At 39.6% G+C, this 20332-nt stretch overlaps 2 protein-coding genes across 4 annotated transcripts in view; both read left to right on the plus strand.

Annotated features, from left to right (window-relative positions):
* Window positions 1-13221, plus strand: part of Hephl1 (hephaestin like 1) — a 68526-nt gene extending 55305 nt beyond the window's left edge. Inside the window, exons 14-20 of one of the 2 annotated variants that reach the window (XM_026396116.2) lie at window positions 842-982; window positions 5854-5960; window positions 7364-7586; window positions 9061-9200; window positions 12237-12399; window positions 12860-12928; window positions 12986-13221. In XM_026396116.2, coding sequence (XP_026251901.2) covers window positions 842-982; window positions 5854-5960; window positions 7364-7586; window positions 9061-9200; window positions 12237-12399; window positions 12860-12928; window positions 12986-13221 — 1079 coding nt within the window. The remainder of the gene's footprint in view (window positions 1-841; window positions 983-5853; window positions 5961-7363; window positions 7587-9060; window positions 9201-12236; window positions 12400-12859; window positions 12929-12985) is intronic. The other variant, XM_026396117.2, reaches the window with a different exon arrangement.
* Window positions 13222-17180: 3959 nt separating this feature from the next.
* Window positions 17181-20332, plus strand: part of Panx1 (pannexin 1) — a 39992-nt gene continuing 36840 nt past the window's right edge. For both annotated transcript variants that reach the window (XM_026396087.2, XM_026396089.2), the window contains exon 1: window positions 17181-17836. In XM_026396087.2, coding sequence (XP_026251872.1) covers window positions 17656-17836 — 181 coding nt within the window. In that variant the 5' untranslated portion in view covers window positions 17181-17655. The remainder of the gene's footprint in view (window positions 17837-20332) is intronic.

Genomic DNA, 20332 nt, shown 5'->3' on the forward strand with positions numbered 1-20332 from the left:
CTTATGGCAGTCTACTTACCTGTAAGCTGTGTAAGATCTCATGAAGACTTTTTTGAGTGCTATACTCTGCCATTGTGGGGTGTCATGTTCTGAGCATCTTGAGGTGACAGGCATCTGGCATGGTGAGGGTCATGGCATCGTAAGGCTAGCACAGGCTCTCTCTAGAGGGTTGTGGGCTCATCTTCTTGGGCATGCAGGCTGGTTGCTTCCAACAGAAAATTGCACAACTTAATGGAATCACTGTGTTGATCATAAATCAATGCATAACTTCTTATTCCACTCATCTTATTCCACTCATTCCAAACATTTTAATATACATTATTTCATGAGATCCTCTTCATTATTATTGTATTCATTAGCCAGAAAATAAGCAGTTTCAGACTCACCAAAGGTCACACACAAGGTGACAACTGAAAGTCACCATATCATATGAATATGCCTTTATTTAGAAATTATTTTTTAGTAGTAATACAAAGTTAAGCATATTGATCCTTACCTGTTCAGTGCAGTGAAACAAGCATTTTACATATGTTATTTTATTTCACCCTTACTATAACCCCATGAGAAAGGTATTATTAAGCCCATTTTATTGATGAAAATTGGAAACTCAGATTACATGACTTGCATAAGGCCCCTCTAGTAAGTGGCAGAATTTGAACCTAGGTTGGTCCCATTACTACACACTTCATGATATTTAATTCTGTACAATATTGTCCTCTAAAGGAAGTGCACTAATGAAGAAGCTAACCCTTGTTTTATTCTCTAATACTACCTACATTTAAATTACTTTGATGTTGGAAAGATCAATGATAATGCACACAGACCTGTGTTTTGCCTTTAGGTCCAATGATTCATGCTGAGGTGGGTGACACCATCCTGATCATATTTAAGAACAAAGCCAGCCGGCCCTACTCCATCTCAGCCCAGGGTATAGAGGATATGGACAGTGGGAAGCGACTCGATGTGCCCATCACAAAGCCAGGTATGAAATGCCAGAGATCTGCTTCATCCTAATGGGGCCACAAGACCTCACTCTTTTGTGATCTATGAAGAGTCTTGAAGAGCTCATCTTAATGTCAGTGTCCTGGCCCCTCCTGGTATGAAATCTTCTTTCATCCATTGACCAAGTATTTAAAAAATGTCTCGGGCCCATTAGTAAGCTTGCAGGCTAGTAAGAAATAATAATGGCTAACACATATTGAGTGTTGACCTTGTGTCAAATGCTATGCTTTATGTTTAAGCCAAAAAAAGCAACAAATGAAAAACCCTTCATTAATCTTTACAACAGCCTGGCAAGGTAGGTGCTAACTTATTTAATCAATTCTGACACCATAATTACCCATCATTATTTTATCTATTATAGAAAACCATGATGCCAATTAAAACTTAACATGCTACAGATTGAACAACACATTTGAACTTCAGATTGAACAACACTTTTGGACTTCAGACAAGTTAAAATGTAAAAAATTTGCATCCTGTAACAGATGAAAAATGGTATTATTATGTCCATTTAAAAAATAACTAAATAACAGGAGGGTCAAGAACTTGGCCAGGTCCCTTTTTTGTAATGGTAGAATCTAAGTGTGCTTGACTCTAGGACCTGAGCTATTAATCACACATTTCTCTAAAGTTGTTAAAATTGAGGTGTTTTTTTTTTTTTTGGAAAAAGACAAGATGAATCATTTCAGTTGTAATGCAGATTATACATGATAAAGTTCTAAGTGGTGAATAATTTCAGGGATATTCCTAAAAATATTTGTAAAAGTTTCAGAGAAGGAAAATTCATGAAGCCTAATTGATTAGTTCATAGAAATTAAGGAAAGAAGTAATTGAGAAAAACTTTTTAAAGGACATAGACCTCTGGTTGGTTGTGTTTTGGTCATCATCATACAAAATTCATGTATGAAGATGTGAATTTGGTGTCAACATACCATATATACAAACAGAGATTTGATACATTGTGGTATAAAGGTGTATTAAGAATTGTAATGCAAAAAAAAATTATGAATGTAATGCACTCCACTATTGTCATGTAGGTAAGAAATAATTTTTTTAAAAAAGAAAAAAAGTGAAATCCTCTTGTTACATAAGGAGGACAGTAGATCATATCTAAGAAACATCTAGAAACTTTAAGCATATTAGTTAGAAATATCAAGGTAGCTACCATAAAAAGTAGCTAAAGGAGCTGGAAATGTTTGCTGCTAAAGATTTATTTTTATATGACTTTAGAATTAGTTTCACTTTTAAACTTATAACTTTATAACTTTGAGGAAAATAAACTTTAAAAAAATTTTAAAAAAGAAATTAATAAACATTATTTTGTAGGGAAGTCTTAGATTCACAGAAAAACTGAGCAGAAGGTACAGAGATTTCCCATATACCCTCCACCCCACACATGCATAGACTCCCTAACAACAATTTCCCCATCAGAGTGCTACCACTGGGGGTAGCTACAATTGATGAGCCTGTACTGACACATCATTGTCATACAAAGTCTGTAATTTACATTAGGGTCCATGCTTGGTATGTGAACCCTATGGGTTAAAAAAAAAAAAAAAGTACAATGGCATGTATTTACCACTGTGGTACCACACAGAAAAATTTTACTGCCCTAAAAATTCTCTGTGTACTGACTGTTTATCTTGCCTTTCCCCTTAACCTCCAGAAACTACAGATATTTGCACCATCACCAAGCTTTGTACTTTCATGAATGTCCTATATGTGACCTGAACATCCAGTATGTGACCTTTTCACTTGGTGATGTGCACTTAAACTTCCTCCATGTCTTTCTCTTTTCATGGTTCAATAGCTTGCTTCCTTTTAGCATTGAATAATATTCCATTCTGTGGTTTGTATAATTTATTCACTCACCCACCAAAGAACATCTTTGTTGCTTTCATGTTTTAGCAATTGTGATTAGAGCTGCTACAAATATCCATGTATATCTTTTTTGCCTGGATGTAAATTTTGAGCTCCTTTGGGTGAATATAAGGACAACATTTACTGAGATCATATAGTAATAGTATGTATAGTTTTTAAAGAAATTGCCAAATTGTCTTCCAAAATGTCTGAAACAATTTGCATTCCCGTAAGCAATGAATGAGAGTTCCCACTGCTCCACACTTTTTCAGTACTGATGTTTTAGATTTTGGCCATTCTAATAGGTGCATAGTATATGTAGTCATTTTAATTTGTAATTCCATAGATGACCTATGATGTTGAACATCTTTTTATATATTTACTTGCCATCAAGTAAGCTGTGGCAAGGTATCTCTTAGGTCTTTGCTTTTTTGTTTTTTAAAGTAACTTTGTTTGCTTTCTTATTGTTGAGTTTTGACAGTTCTTTGTATGTTTTGGATGACAGGTCTTCATCAGATGTGTCTTGCAAATATTTTTTCCTGTCTGTGGCTTGTCTCCTAATTTTATTGACATTGTCTTTCACAGAGCAGAGGTTTCTATTTTTAATGAAGTTCAGCTTATCAATTGTTCCTTTCATGTATTGTGCCTTCGGTGTTGTATCTAAAAATCATGATTATACCAAGGCTGTCTAGGATTTTCCTTATATTATCTTCTAGGAATTTTATGGCTTTGCATTTTCATTTAGGTCTATGACTCATTTTGAGTTAATTTCTCTAAAGGGTGCAAAGTTTTTTATATTATTATTATTATTGGCATGTGGATGTTCCAGTACCATTTATTGAAAAGACTATCTTGTTGCCATTGATTGTCTTTACTACTTTATCAAAGATCAGTTGATTGAATTTATGTGGTTCTATTCTGAGCTTTCTTTTTTTTCCACTGTCTGCATTTTCTTTAACCAATACCACAAATGTCGTGATTACTGTGGCTTTCTAGCTTGTTTTAGTTTTGCTTAACAATAATTTTACTTATGTATAGGGTACAATACAATGTTTCAGTACATGTATATATTGTGTAATGACCAAACCAGGGTAATTATATCTATCACATTGAAAATTTATCATTTCTTTATGGTGTGGACATTCAAAATCCTCTCTTTTGTATTGAAATATATAATGCATTAATGTTAACTATAGTCACTCTACTGTGCAATGGAACACCAGAACTTCTTTCTCTCACCTGGCTGTAACAGTGCACACCTTGACCAGCTCTCCCCCTCCCCCTCCCACCAGTAAGCCCTGAAGTTAAGAAGTGCCCGTCCTCCCACTTCGTTCCTCTTTGGTATTGAGTTGGCTACTATGGTACTTTTTGTCTCTCCCTATAGACTTCAGAATTGGTGGGTTGATATTCACAAAATAACTTGCTCAGAAATTTTTATTAGATTGACTTTAATTTAGGGATCAATTTAAGAAGAACAGAGAGCTTGACAACATTGAACCTTCTTATCCATGGATACAGAACCTCTCTTATTTTCTGGTATCTTTCATCATAGTTTTGTAGTTTGTCTCATAATGGTTCTTATAATTTTGTTTAGATTTTGTATTTACTTAGTTTTTCAGTGCTAATGTAAGTGGCATTGTGTTTTTAATTTAAATTTCTGCTTGTTAATTGTTAGTATGCTGCAAAGTGATTGATTTTTGTATATTAACCTTGCATTTTACCATGTTATATGATGGCTTATTAATTCCAGGAAGATTTTTTTGGCCAATTCTTTCAGATTTTCTACATAGATGATCATGTAATATTAAAACAAAGACTGTTTGATTTCTTCCTTCTCAACTATGTATAGCTTTTATTTCCTCTCCTTGTCTATTACATTAGTTAGGACTAACTTTCAGCAAGATGTTGAAAGTGCTGGGGAGAGATCCTTGCCTTGTTCCTTTCTTGATCTTAGTGGGAAAACTTCAAGTTTCTCATTATTAAGTCATCAAGTAAAGTCACTAATTTTTAATGGTCAAAAGGTAACTACATAGCTGGGCGCAGTGTTGCATGCCTGTAATCCCAGAGGCTCTGGCGGCTGAGGCAAGAGGATCATGAACAAGTTCAAAGCCAGCCTCAGCAAAAGCAAGGTCCTAAGCAACTCAGTGACACCCTGTCTCTAAATAAAATACAACAAAGGGCTGGGGATGTGACTCAGTGGTGAAGTGCCCCTCAGTTAATCCCCAGTACCCACCCCCCAAGAAAAAAGCAACTACAGAGGGAGGAAGAAAGGTGTCCATTGGGCATTGGTGGAGGCTCTGGTAGGGGTGTGGGCAAGCTGTCATGACCACTGACAGCAGGCTAATGATAATGGATGACTGAAGTGATGATGATGGATGACTAACCCAGTTCACAGGTAAGGAAACTAAATGTCAGTGAGGTTAAGTAGCTTATCAAACGTTGGTTAAATAGAAATTCCCATAAGGTTGGGATTTGGAAAGAAGTTTCTCTGATTTTCTCTGGCTCTAAAGGGATCTCTCTACCCACCTGAAAACTTTCAAAACATACTGGTTTTCTAATCCTAGACTCAAAATTTTCTGATTCCATTGGTCTGAGGTGAGGCCCGAGCCAAGAGAACTTACAAAGATAACTGGTGATTCTCAAAAGAGTTGAAGACTGAGACCCTTGATGACTGAGGTGTGCTCAAGGATAGTTTTTGGGACAAGGACACACATTTTGAGGAGGAAAAGCAGTGTCATGTAAAACAAATCATTATTTCCTGAACACATTGTAGTTGACAGTAGAAGAAGGCACACTGGAAGGAAGTCTGCAGTTGCCATTTCATTTTGAAACCATAGAAACCAAGATGTAAGTTGAATAAGGAATGGGCACTACCTCCAGCAATAAATCATCACCCAAACATATAAAGACCCTCTTGCATTTCTGCAGGTTAATCATCTGCAGCAGAAGCAGCTGTAAAAATTTCTTTCAATTTCTTCTCATTCATTTCAGGAGAAGTAAAAACTTATAGATGGAATGTCCCAAAAAGATCAGGGCCAGGGCCCTCTGATCCCAATTGTATTCCATGGGTTTACTATTCAACAGCAAACTTTGTGAAGGTAAGGTGAAGAGAGCAACCAAGATGCTTAATGTAACACAGCTGCCATGTAAACTCTGAGTCATCACAACTCTGGTGGGTATCTGTGGAGTGGGTATGATTTATAGCAGGGAAATCGAATGATGTATGGCCCATTGGTTAAATCCAGCCACCCCTACTCATTGACATTGTCTTATGGAGATGACAAAGACAGTATGGGTCACAAACTAAAAGAAAAATTTACCATCTGATACTTTCCCACAAAAAAGTTTGCTAACCCTTGATTTCAAGTAAGAAGTAAAAACATAGCCCCAATATTTCAATTATCAGATTTAGAATTTACATAGTAACTTGAAACAAAAGAAAATATATCGATAGGTAACAAAAGAGTATCACAATATACTTTATTCATGGTTTTGGCTGTGTAAAAATCTATTAATTTTAAAGGCATTATCTTGTCTTATAGACAAGCCTTTATAGGGCTCTGGGAAAGAAAGCACATCTCAAACATAGTAACTGAAACTATAAAACAATGAATGATAGATAACTGAGAAATAAAAAGCAAAGATTCAATACTGATTTGAGTCAGGTGTATGTAAAATTACTTTGGTCTTTAATTATATGTCATAAACTAAAGTCCAAACTAAAATCATATCTGATATGAAATGTAAGCATCATCATTTATTTTTAAAAAGTGAGGAATTATCTTAACCTTCCTTTTAGAATAAATGACTTGAATTGATGCCCTGGAGATTACAACAATTCAGGAAATAGACACATATAAAACACTTTAAAAAATACATTTACAAATTCTAATTATGGAAAAAATATTTGTTTATTCATGCATCCAAATACATTTATTGAGTAGTTGTAACATGCAATGATGCTACTCAAAACTAAGACAATGCAAGTATCCTTGTCTTAAAGAAACATAACTTGGTGGTAAAAATATTACATGTCCACACCATGACTCTGAATCTGGTAAATTCTTTAGCTATTAAAAGTACTAGAGGAGACCTTGGAAAGAAGGTTTAGGAAGAAAGAACAATATGAACAAAGCTGAACATAGGAAAATGGAAGGTGTGTGGGAAAAGTGTTGAGTCCCGTTTATCTATCATACAGGGTCCAAAAGGAAAGCAACAGGGGAACCTAAGCCAGAAAGTTCACTGGAGGAGCAGATAGGAGCTTAAACACCTATCAGGGATTTGTATTTTATTCTGAAGGCCATGGAAGATCACTGAAGACTTATAAATAAGGAAGTGAGGAGATTAATCAGATGGTAGTCAATAGCATGAGCTGAAGGTGAGGTGAGACAGACCAGTTAGGAACTAGTTTCAGGATCCTACACTAGAATGGTGGCCGATGGAATGAAATGTTATTAAATTATTTAATGGCTTAGCTGATTTGGTTTGCTTTTTCTTTCAGGACACATATAGTGGTCTGATGGGTCCTTTGATTACATGCCGAGAAGGAGTATTGAATGAAAAGGGTAGAAGAAGTGATGTTGATTATGAATTTGCTCTCTTGTTTTTGGTATTTAATGAGAATGAATCTTGGTATCTGGATGATAATATCAAGAAGTATCTCAATAAAGATCCACGGGATGTTAAGCGCACTGATGATTTTGAAGAGAGCAACAAAATGCATGGTATATTGGAATTCAAAGAGAACATTGTTGAGATAGGCTCAGAGACATTCCCCTCACTGTAGGCAGCATCCAACCTCTTTCTCTGTGCCTTTCCCTCTTCCCAGTGGCACCTGAACTGAAGAAGTTCCTCTAAGGGTTTTTTCAGCAAGTTCCAGCCTAGCCAGTGGGGACTGGTAGCAAAGTCTTTGAGGCTTTGGACCAGCTATTTAGGGTCATCTCTCTGAATGCTGAGATCTTTTAAGCTATAAAGAAGTAATTTTAAAAATATGTCACTACTTATTGGTAATTTTTTTGTATGAATCTCCATAACGTTCCATTTGATCAATTTAGGGATTTGTGTAATTTACTGTGGAATAAAACACCATCACCAAGTTTCTGTTTTAATGTTTTATTTAACTCAGTGTAATTTCAGGTAGGGTTTTTGTTTGTTTGTTTGTTTGTTTTTTGTAGGAGTAATGTTTGAAATAGACCCTCTGGCTAAGATCTACTTTTGAAGATGGCCACAAAGTTCATTATTAATATGGATTAGAATATTGTGGCCTGATTCCCAGTTCAGCTGTTCTTTCCCTTACTAACTTTGCTCTTTTTTTTTTTTTCAAAAGCTTCTCAGAGTGCTCTTTCTTTCTTTTTTTTTTTTTTTGAGAGCTCACCCTTCCTTTCTTCTTCCTTCTTTCCTTCCTTCCTGTACCAGGGATTGAACTCAGGAGTGCTCGACCACTGAGCCACATCCCCAGCCCTATTCTGTACTTTATTTAGAAATACAGTCTCACTGAGTTGCTTAGCACCTCACTTTTGCTGAGGCTGGCTTTGAAATCTTGATCCTACTGCCTCAGCCTCCCCAGCTGCTGAGATTGAAGGCCTACACCACCATGCCCAGCTGAGAGCATTTTCTTTTTAATGCACACACTTATTTGGTTATACCACAGTGCATAAAATAAAAAGTTAGTGGAGGACTAAGAGTCACCCTCTCATAAATTCAGTGTGTTTTGGTCATTGTTGGTTTATTGGTTCAGCCCTAGGAAACTGTCCTTTTGGAGAACCAGCCAGGCTTAAACTTGTTCTCAGAAAGTGAAATATTAAGGAAATATCTTCTAATTAATTCAGTGTTTATCTAAGTAAATTTAATTTTTTTGTGTGGCTGAGGCCACTCATTTGCAGAAAGGTATAAATCAGGATTCTTACCAAAGAGCCTGTAATCCAATTCACAAGAAGGATATGCTGAATAAACAGTGCCACTCAAGATGCAGCTTTGAAAAACAAGCTATTTCTCTTTCTTGCCTCTCTTTATATAAAGATTCCTGGTAATCTGAATTTTGAATCTAGAATGGCAGGGTTGTTTTAAGTGTAAGTGAGACTCTTACCTGTTTCACAGGTAGCTAAGAAGGGTGACCTAAAGATTTTGGACCATTTCTAAACTCAAATTAAGTAGTGTCTTCTCACTGACCAAAGACTATTTTCTTTTTTGCCTTCTTAGCCATTAATGGAAAGATTTTTGGAAATCTCCATGGCCTCATAATGAATGAAGACACAATGACAAATTGGTACTTGTTAGGAATAGGAAGTGAAGTGGACATACATACCATCCATTATCATGCGGAGAGCTATATTTTCAAAGTAAGTATAAGGAAAATGTTTGTTTGTGAGTTCAAAAAGATTTTTTGAACTAATGGATTCAATGCATTTCAACTGGGAAATAAGGGAATTCCTTGGCATGTGATGCTTGTGAGGGGTGGTAGTTCATATTACAAGTGGAGCAAAGAAATGCGATTGTACCTTCTCCTTGAAGATATTTCCTAACAGGTATGTGCATATTACTGTGTTTGTAAAAAACTCTCTCAGTCTCAGAGGAACATTTTCTCATCAGTTATATCACCATGGTTATGATCACCCTGGATTATTCTGTTAATATTGCATATGGAAGCACCCAAAGGGTTGGTCTTTTTTCCCTTCCCATCCTTTTTCATCCCATTTGTCTTTCCTTCCCACCCCTCCTTTCTTTTCTTTGTGATTAGTTAACATTTTAGCCCGATCCAATAAAGGAGGCATTTTGAACTCTGGCGTGGGCCCCTCAACTTTACCTTGACTTTTGCCCTGAAGAGCTGGGCTGGACCATGTGTGACCTCCTGCTCTCTGGCATCAAGTTATACCGTATGGGTGGTGCTGTCTGTATAGCAGAATCACCTGGAGAACTGTTTAAAGAATAGACTGCCTCTGTTCTGCCCCACCTCAGACCTGCTGAATCAGGTCTCCAGGGATAAAGTCCAAATAGCCTGTCATCTCAAGTTTTCAGTGCCATCTACCAGGAAGCAGGGTAGAGAATGATAATCATATCTAATCTGTAAGGTAAACTACTAGAATTGTTTCCAGTTTGTTAGAATTATATTCTACTTAAACTGCAATAAGCAGTAATTTAATAAAATGTTTACTATCTTCTCCCCTCTGTGTATTTCAAAGGATACCAAATATTAGCCTACAGTGATTAGCATTTCATGTGTTAAATGGCTATGCTACTTTTCAGATTTTGACTTTATCAATAGACATTTAAAAAATTAAATTAAAAAATTATGAAATTATCAAAAGTTATACATACATATATAAATGTTAAAAATTAAAATGTGATTCACATTGCATACAAGTCACCCTATTTATTGTACAATTTTGTTTTGTAAACACAAATAGTGTTGTAAAGAACAAACAATAAAACACAAGATATAGAATTAAAAAAAAAACAGAATACTTCCATCACCTCTCAAAGTTTCCCAGTTTCACCCTCTGGTATCATTTATTTCCCTCTGCTTAACACTTAGCAACCGATGATCTGTTTTCTGTCTCTGCTATGATTTGAATGTGTTTCCTCAAATTGATGTGTTGGAGACTTAATCCCCTTCCAGCAGTGAGGAGATGAGGCCTAGTGGGGGATATTTAAGTCATCAGGGCCCCTCCTTTATGAATGGATTCATGCAGGCTGCACTCTACAAATTTGATCTCTTGATCTCTGGCATGAGCACTCTTGCTCTTCCACCTTTTTGCCATAGGATCATGCAGCAAGAAGCCCTTGCTTATATTATTTGTATTCTCAATAATTGACATTCTGACTGGAGTGAGATGAAATCTTAGTGTTGTTTTGATTTACATTTCCCTGATTGGTAAAGATTTTTATTATTTTTCATAGATGTGTTGGCCATTTGTATTTCTTTTTTTGAGAAGAGTCTGTTTAGTTCTTTTGTCCATTTATTAATTGGATTGTTTTATGTTAAGTGTTTTGAGTTCTTTATGTATTCTGATATTTTAAAAAGGTGGAATGGGAGATCCCATGAAAATAGAAGAAAAAACAGTGAAGTTGAAGAAGAAGGAGATTGAGAGGGAGGGAGGAGGGATGGAAAAAGTGAATAACAATGGAATGTGACTGACCAAACTTTCTTATCCACATATATGAATATACCAGTAAATTTTACCTTTATGTATATCTATAAAGCACTAATTTAAAAACCTATAAATAAATAGAAGACTGGTAGAATAGATGAAAGGGAACAGGGAGATAGAAGAAGGGAGGAAAAGGGGAGACTGAATTAGAACAAATTATTTTTCATGTTTGTATAATTATGTAAAAATGCACCCCAATATTAAATACAACTATAATACACTAATAAAAATGTTTTAAAATGTTTGGTAGAATTTGCTAATGAAGCCATCTGGATCTGTTGGAAGGTTTAAATAAAATTTTAGTTTATCAGATATAGTCCTATTCAGGTTATCTATTTCTTATATTCTTTCTCTTGGCAGTTTATGTCTTTTTAAGAATTTGTTCCTACCTATAAATTGAAGAATTTATGGGGACAGAGCTATTGTACAATATTCCTTTACTATCCTCTTTAATGTCTATAAGGTCTTAGTGACTTTTTCCTTTCTTTTTCTTTTTCTTGGTCAGATTTGCATTACTGAACTATTGCTGCTTAACAAATTACTATAAAACTCAATGGACTAACACAACAAACACTTATTATCTAATAGTCTCTCTGAGTCAGGAATCTGGGGGTAGCTTGTTAGTTTAGATTTGGCATCTCTCATGAGACTGCAATCAAGATTGTTGGAGTACAGTTATGAAAGGTTTGACTGGAACCAGAGGATTCACTTTCAAGCTCACTCATGTGGCTGTTGACTGAATGCATCTGATCATTATCATACAGATATGGCATGGGAGCTGCTGGCTTCGCCCAGAATGACTGATTCAAGAGGAGAGAGTACAAGAGGGACTAAAGCAGATGTCGTAGTCTTTTATAGCCTACTTTTTACAAGTGGAATGCCATTTCTTCTGCCATATACTATTGGTCGCACAGAACAACCCTCATGTAACATAGGTGGGAATTACGAAGGTTATGAGTATTAGAAAATGGGGATCCTTAGGAACCATCATGGAAATTGGCTGCTACAAGGTTTCTCAACTTTATCCATCTGTTGAAAGAACCAGCTTTCAGTTTCTTTGATTTATCTCTATTGTGTTTCTGTTCTTGATTTTATTTGATTTCTGCTCTTTATTATTTCATTCCTTCTGCTTACTGTGTTTCTTTGCCTGTCTTTTCCTACTTGTTGTGGAGAAAGAAAGCCCCAAGCTGTTTTTTTTTTGTTTTGTTTTGTTTTTAATTTCTGCAGATAGATAGATCTTACCGAGAAGATGTTTATGATCTCTTTCCCGGGACATTCCAAACCATTGAACTCTTTGCGGATCACCCAGGGACATGGCTGCTACACTGTCATGTGTCTGATCACATCCATGCTGGCATGGAGACAACCTACACAGTCCTCCGGAACATAGGTAGTGTTGCCTGTCAATGATGCCAGATGATGGCACCAAGTTTCCTGTAGACCTAGAAAATAGGAGGCCTGAAGAAAACCCAGATAAGCCCCCAAGGAACTTGAAGTCAAATAAGAGAGACAGATATGTAAATCTGTAACCATAATGGAGTACGGTGTGTCATAAATGAGGGCACAGTACAGGCATCAGTGGCAGTAATAGGAGGGCTAACAGTTTAGGGGTGAGACCCAAGGTTTCTGAGACCAGGATGATCAAGATGGATGTCAGTGGGTGAGTGGGAGCTGGGAAGTGGGAGGAGTAGAATACATGTGCACTGGTATGAAGCTGCCCAGTGAGAATCCAAGAAAGATGGCAGGTACTGATGGGATAAAGTTCTTGCTGGCAAAATGATATAGCTTTTATCATGAAAATAATCTCTTTCTCTTGTTCATAAAACAATCATCTTACTTTCCCTGTCCAGACAACAGGATTCCATACTCCACCAAGTCTCCTGGAGGGGCATCCCACCCGGCCACAGTGCCCTCCAATGGTAATGATATTCTCTCCTGCATCCTACATGTGAATGCCTCAGTGTTTCACTCCTCAGAGAGAGGCAGGTGCCTGACACCTCACTTTTCTTTTTTCACAGGTAGGGAGGAGCTGTATTTCTTTGGCAAGAATCTGGGTCCGAGAGGAGCCAAGGCTACTTTGGTCATCCTTTTCATCATGGGACTCCTCTTCCTGGTTACCACCGTGATTCTCTCCATCAGACTGCGCTCTGCAAGGAGGCAGAGGCCTTATCAGGAAGTCCAGTCTTGTGCGCTCCCCACAGATGCTTTGTGAATCATTTGGTTTTCCTCAGCAGGAATAGATGAGGTTCCACAGCTGGCTGGATGGTGGTCAACAGGAAAACTGGACCAAGGCATTGTTCACCAAAGAAGGCTGACAACCAAGTCCTGTGTCAGGCTTCCGATCCTCTGGAACATTATCCAAAGCAATTTGCTTTTATTTATTTATTTCTAAATGGGCTGTGAATAATCCTCAGGTATAAAATGCCAAAAAAGGAGAATATGTGGGACCAAGGAAAGCCAACACTGAGTCTGTTCTCTGAACAAATTTGCTGAAGTGGGAGACTCTGTGAAAGATATTTTCATATTCCATCTTTCATAATTTTTAGATTATACAGTGCTTCCTTGGTTAATTGCCAAAGTTTCTAGACAAATAACTTCTAGAAAAAGCTATAGTGCCTTAGACATTTTTCTAACTGGAATAGCACTGATTTTTCAACGCTGTTACATAAGATGCATCCCTTAGTTGTCACAGGGAAAACAAGTTTCTAAGGAGTTCATGGAAGTGTCTAAGTTAGTATCTGCCGATTGAATTTTTTGGAGTCTTTAATCAACTCTCCTGGCCTTTCTCCCCTTAATATAAATAACCTGTGCGTTGTTTGCTAGACAAGGCAAAGTGATCAGGTTTTTTTTTTTTTAAATTGCTGCTGTTTTATGCAAACCTGTAGAAATACTTGAATGTTTACAATTCACTTCATTTTTTATGTTTTTACAATATGTTTCCCTGGCAATGTCTGCATTTTTAAAAATCAACTAGAGAATTTCTGTTTCTGTTCCAGACTGCAGGAAGGCTGGAATCTGTGAAGGAGCAGGCTGGGTTTTCTCACTGTGAGTCAGAGTTTAGTGTGAGCTCTCAGCAACAGGGAGAACTTCAAGTCTGGGCTTGAATCTTCAGTCTCATCTTTTCATTCAGTTAGGGGGGGCTCTTCCCAGGTCTCCATCTTCTATGAAAGAAGAACATCCTCAGTATTTGAGAAGCACCAGGAGAAATTCATCAATGTAGCTTAGTGGTTGGGAGAAGAGATCTTTCAAAATCCTAGACAGGTTGCCTCTTCAACATATGGTCCTTGAGAGGAGGAGAAAAAAGGAAAAGGAAAGGCGAGAAAAAGAGTCTCAGTGGCAGTTTTTTAAACCATTAAGTTAGCTTTGAAGATAATTTTACAGTTTTCAAGGCTCACATACAAAAATAAAATATTGAGCAACTAAACTCAACCCATTATGAGGCAATCCACCCTTTCTGAAGGCATGCCTGGACGTTAGTAAAAGATTGATAAAAGCAAGTTGTTTATTGCTAGACTGAGAAATTGCCCTTAGCTCAGAGCAAGCTGCCCTGGGATGCCAATGCCAAATGAGTGATACTAGAACATCTGCCTTAGCAGTGGATCCTTGAATATCCAGGTGAACGAGTAGGACTAATAAATACTCTGGTGGTGGGACCTTTCACACTTTCTCAACTTCATCTTGGTGAGGGGAAATGGGTAATTTGATAGAAGCTATAGTCTTACATAAGACAGGATGCAAATGCTAAAAATTCTGTTTGTAGTTTACTTGAATGTCACATCAACACAGTATCCAAAAGATTTTGAATTCCAGCCTACCAATGTGATTTTGTAGTATATGCACTACGGTTTTCATATGTGTGTGGGCTGTATAATTATATAATAATAATTATGATAAATGCCTTATTTATTGCTCACCTTTCATAAAACAACAAATTATTTAGTTTTTTTGTCCTTTTCACTTAGTTGATTTTTTAAATGAGTTTGCACTATTTCTCTTTTTAATAAAGTTTCACATATCATAAAATGGCTAGTTGCATGGGTTTTTTTTCCATTCAAAATTACCTTTTGTTAAACTGGGAGGAGGAGAGGTTAAAAGAAAATTATCCTTTAGATATTTAAGGAGTTTTGACTAATTAATTTTTGGTACTGGGGGTTTAATCCAGGGGCACCTAAACACTGAGTCACATCCCCAACTCTTTTTAATATTTTATTTATATACAACATCTTGCTAAGTTGCATAGGGCCTCACTAGTTTCTGAGGTTGGCTTTGATCCTCCTGCCTCAGCCTCTCAAGTTGCTGGGATTCTAGGTATGCGCCACCGGGCCAGGCTGTGATTATTCTGAAGAAGAAAAAATAGAAAGCAATGAAAGCTTTTATACAATGCTCATCAGTTGTCCAGCACCGTGATGGCATTTTACATGTGTTAACTCACTAGATCCTTGCCATAATCACAAGAGTTATGTATAACCATATTACACATGAGAAAGTGGAGTCACAGGAGGGTCAAGTAACTTCCTCCAAGACCCACAGCTAGTAACCTGTGGTGACAGTATGCCAAAACTATTTAACAAAGGGACCTAACCTAATGCAGTCTACTGAGGAAGGCTTTTCTGGGCACTGAGCTGAGAACAGGAGTTGTGAGAGTGAGACAGGCAAAGTTGCCACTGTGGGTAGTGTTTTGGACTGGGGAAGGCCTGAAGAAGGCCAAGCAAGGGGACTAAATAACTTGAAGAACTGAAAGAGGAGGAGTGAAAATAGTGGATAGGTAGTGAGTGGTCCTGCTACGGAATTTGAAAAGAAGAAAATTTTTTAAAGTACTAAGGATTGAACCCAGAGCCTCCCACATGCTAGGCAAGCTGTCTACCACTGGGCTATATCCCCAATCTTTTATTTTATTTTTATTCACTTATTTTTGAGATTGGGACTTGCTAAATTGCCCAAGCTGGCCTAGAACTTGGGATCCTCCTGTCTCAGTTTCTGGAGTAGCTGGAATTATAGACATGAGTCACCACACCCAGGCAGAATTTTGGATTTTAACCTAAAAGAAAATGTACTTTTAAGTAGAGGAGTAATATGATGAGATTAGAGCTTTAAAAATCTCCCTCTGGCAGCCGTGGGGGAGAATGACTTGGTGGGTTTGGGGAGACATTTTTGTATGTAGTTAGGAGAAAGGATGATGGGCTGAATTGGGATGTTCCATTCAGGTGGAGAGCTGTCAGATTTGCTATATTTAGAGAAGCAAGAGAATTTGGAAATCAGTTGTGGCAGCTGGGAGAGGTAGGTGAGTTAAAGATGGCAATCCAGGTTTCTGCTTGGGCACATCAGGGGATGGTGGTGCATTTAATAAGATGGGGAAGAGTTCAGGTTTAAGGAGACATTATGATTGAAGTCCTGTAAGCAACCCAGCTGAAGGATTGTGTAGGCCCTTGGATGTGTGTTTAGAGGACACCAGGGTGGAGAGGAACATGTGTGAGTTTTGAGGCTTACATTCATGGATGTGCGAGTACACAAAGAACAGAGAAGGCAGATGAGCCTCATCTCAAGGATCCCTCAAGTTTAAAAGCCCTGCCTGGTCCCAGTGTTGGTGGTCAGAGTATTTCCTTTCTTCTTTCTTATCATCCACTCCCTGTTAGGGGTTCAGAAGCAGCTTTATGTAGCCCCCACGCACCGGTAGACACTTCTCTGCTGGCTCCCAGACTGTGGCTATGACTTGGAAGGAAAGGATACAGGCTAACCCTGGTCTAAGACACAGTCACACAGCGCTTACTCCCAATTCAGGTCTCCCTCTCAAGCGGGGCTCCTGGAAGGGTCCAGCGCCGGCTCGTTCGATTTGCCTTATTTGGGCATCGTTGTATGATGAAGTCGTTACAGTCCCCTTTAACCTGATTTCACCATGTAGACATGCTGGGGATGGAGCACAAAAGGGGGCTACCTGTGCACAAAGGAAGGGGCCACTTGCAGAAATGATTTGAAAAATCTCAAATGCCAGGAAGTGGATGGAAGGGAAGGAGATTTTTCCAGAGGGGCCACTACGGGTCATGAACCCTTGGCTTATTCCCCAGGACTCTGGCAGGGGGCGGGATGCAGCCGCGCCCACTCCGCTGCGCGTCAGCGCGTCTTCCGGAAACTCCACGCCCCTGGGTACTCGGTTTCCCTCTAGGTTCCGGAAGAGCGCAGCACCGCGGGCTGAGGGCGCATGGCCTCCGGGAGGCAGCTTTGGCGTCTGGGGCGCGCGGAGGGGCGGGGAAGTGAGGGAAGTGCTTTGTTCCCCAGTTGGTTGTAGTGCCTGCGGGCGGCGTGCGCGAGTGGCGCGGAGCCCGGGTGTCGTCCGCCCCCGGGGAGAAGCGCAGGCTGAGCGCGCGGGGGCGGGACTGTAGCACCTGGGAGAGCTTTGGATCCAGACCCCCTGGCCGCAGAGGTGCCTGGCCAGGCGCTGATCCCAGGCAACTGTGGCTCCAGCCGAGTCGCTGGGAGCCAGACACACCAAGGCGCGAAGGCTGGAAGGATGCGGGAGCCAGCAAAGGGAAAGCGAAAGCCTCCCACCAGGCCGGTGACGGGGTGAAGGCGTCGTGCGGCCCTCCAGACGCCGCCGGTACCCGGACCTGCCCCAGTTAGCCTGTTTGGACAAACCCAGCGCACCGTAGCCATGGCTATTGCCCACCTGGCCACGGAGTACGTGTTCTCAGACTTCTTGCTGAAGGAGCCCACCGAGCCCAAGTTTAAGGGGCTACGGCTGGAGCTGGCGGTGGACAAGATGGTCACATGCATCGCTGTGGGGCTGCCGCTGCTGCTTATCTCTTTGGCCTTCGCGCAGGAGATCTCGATTGGTAAGGCCCCTGACGGGAGAGGCGGCCCCAGGCTGAGCCGACGTTATCTAGGTCTGCCCGGGTCTGGTGAGATGTGATTTGATTTCACAACCGCCTGAATCTCAGCAGGCCTCTGAAACGGCTTCTAGCATCAATGGACGTGAAAGTTGGGAATAAAGGTGGCCCTAGTTTTATGGTCCGAAGCGTTCTTCGCCCGCCTGCATTTTTATCCGCCTTGACCCTGTTTGCATCCCCACTGATCGGACTGTGGCATCCTTTTGACTGAGGCCCTTGCCACCAGATTTGCCCCAGGACAACTGTTTCCCCCTTTTAAACCTCTCCCCTCAGTATTTGTTCAGTCACCTGTAATTTTGTGCCAGAGAGGTTCCTGAGTGGCCAAAAGTAGGATGTGAAGACAAGTGTTTCATGAAAAGCCTGTTCTCCTTTTTATTGTTTTACATTTAATTGATACTTATTTTAGTTCTGTAGAGTTGTGAATGATGGAAAATACTGCACTAGGCAGGTGTTAGATCCTTCACTTGGAGGGCCTTCATATATAGAGAGCGAGATGAACAAATGCCCCTTATGTCAATTCTCATTTTGTCTTAACAGTCCTATGAGATTCAAAAGTCTGGAAGTTTGGACAAGGTCACCTGAGTGACTGGTCTTCCTTGGCAGCTGTCCTAACTTTCAGCACAGAAGAGATTGTCAATGAATCAACTGGGAAGTAGTATAGGAGGGCTAAAGACTGTTCTAGGGGTGGGCTGGAGGACAGTGAGGCTGGACTTTGGGGAAATTTTATGTCAGAGGATGGATGAAATTTGTATAAGCAGAGGTTGAGACTGTTGCAAAGTTTTGAAATGGCAGAGCGTGTTACATGTTCCTGGAAGGGATACAGCAACTGTCCTAGCCAAGGCAGGAGGATTAGTCTGAGTTCCGGGAATCTCAGAGTGAGGATGGGCTTGTGTCAGATTGTAACAGAAGAGCACAGACTGACAGTCTCAGGAGTGGGAAGTATTGAGCAGAGGACAGACTGGTTGAAAATAGCACTTAATAAACAATAGCCTGATGATGGCATGCAGGATCTGGATGTGAAGGAGGAGAGAGGTTGGAGTTAGGAAGGCCAGATGCCTTAGGGTGAAGCTTCAGTTGAGGTTTTGTGCATGGATGGTTTGAAGAGTGAAAGGGAAACGAAGTATTACTTCTGAGAGATCAAGGGACAGTAAGAAGTACTTGGGAACCTGGATTTTTAATAGGCCAGGAAGGGCAGAGACTTGTTCAGCTTGTTGTAGGTCTGGATAAATGGATGTGTTGTTCATAGAAGTAGTGAAGTTGAAGCAGGGGTTTAGAAAAAAAGGTGGTAATGAGTTTAATTTTGTGATCTGCAGCACTAAGTTGTTTAGTTTGGCAGGAAGTTGCCAAATTCCATGTTGAAATTAAGTTTTTAGTTTTACTAGTCTTTGGGCTGGACATAGTTAGTCTTCGGGGTTTCCTTTAGCCTTCTAGATGACAGGGAATTTAGCCTAAAGGAAAACCACTAAGTTGCATGGGTCTTGGAGATAATTTCTCCATTTAGTGAATGCTCCTTGAGTGCCAGCTGTGCGCTGAACCAAATGCCAGAGACCAAGGAACCAGGAATAAATGAGGCAGGGTCCGAGTGCTGAAGAAGTGAGTCTTGGGCCCCTCGTCTGGGCAGAATCAGGAGGGAGATCTTGGTCACTCTGACCAAATCTACCTTCAGCTCTAGTCCCATCTACTAGAGGAACTCTTAAGACATCTGTGCCAGAAGTGCATTAGATACTTCCAAATTCCAAAGAGATGGCTTGTCTGAGAGGCATTTGCAGGGAGGTTGGGAATGGGTTTACCCAGCAAGGGTTTAAGCTCACTGCTGTGCTTTGAGGAGGATATGAAAGGATTTTTGAGACAGGGTCCTTTCCCTGTTTTGTAGATATTTATAAACCCCCTGGGCACTAGAATGAAGCTGCTATTAAGTAACATCATTCAGCACTGTGTGGTTCAGTAACAAGACAAGTATTGAATTCAGTTCCCAAAGAGTGAAGGTTGGCAGGTAGTTTGGTATAGAACTTTCAAGCAAATTCCCATATCTTCTAAATGCTTCAGGAATTGCAAGGGAAGGACAGGCATGTGGGATGCAGCCAACAGGATCAGGGAAGTCGGAAGTCATATCAGATATATCTGAGTGTTCATGTACATAGAATGATCAGGGCTTTAGAGAAGAGAAAAGGTACATAAATTAATATGTGAAATATGTACACTGGGATCATGTCATGCAATATTTAGTTTTGTGCAGTTTAGCTGTACTCAGACAAGAACAAAACAAAGAAACAAAAGAGAACAATCACAACAATACAGAGTGGAGTAATTTAAATGGAGCAAGCACTTTGCCCCACCACATTTGGTCCACGAGCACAGGCCTAGAAGAAGCATGAGATAGCCCCTGCAAACTCCAAACATGGCTTTGCCTTCCCGCTCCTAATAATCATTCCTTCCCTCTTG

Source organism: Urocitellus parryii, chromosome 4 (assembly GCF_045843805.1).
Source record: "Urocitellus parryii isolate mUroPar1 chromosome 4, mUroPar1.hap1, whole genome shotgun sequence".
In the NCBI taxonomy this organism is placed as follows: domain Eukaryota; kingdom Metazoa; phylum Chordata; class Mammalia; order Rodentia; family Sciuridae; genus Urocitellus; species Urocitellus parryii.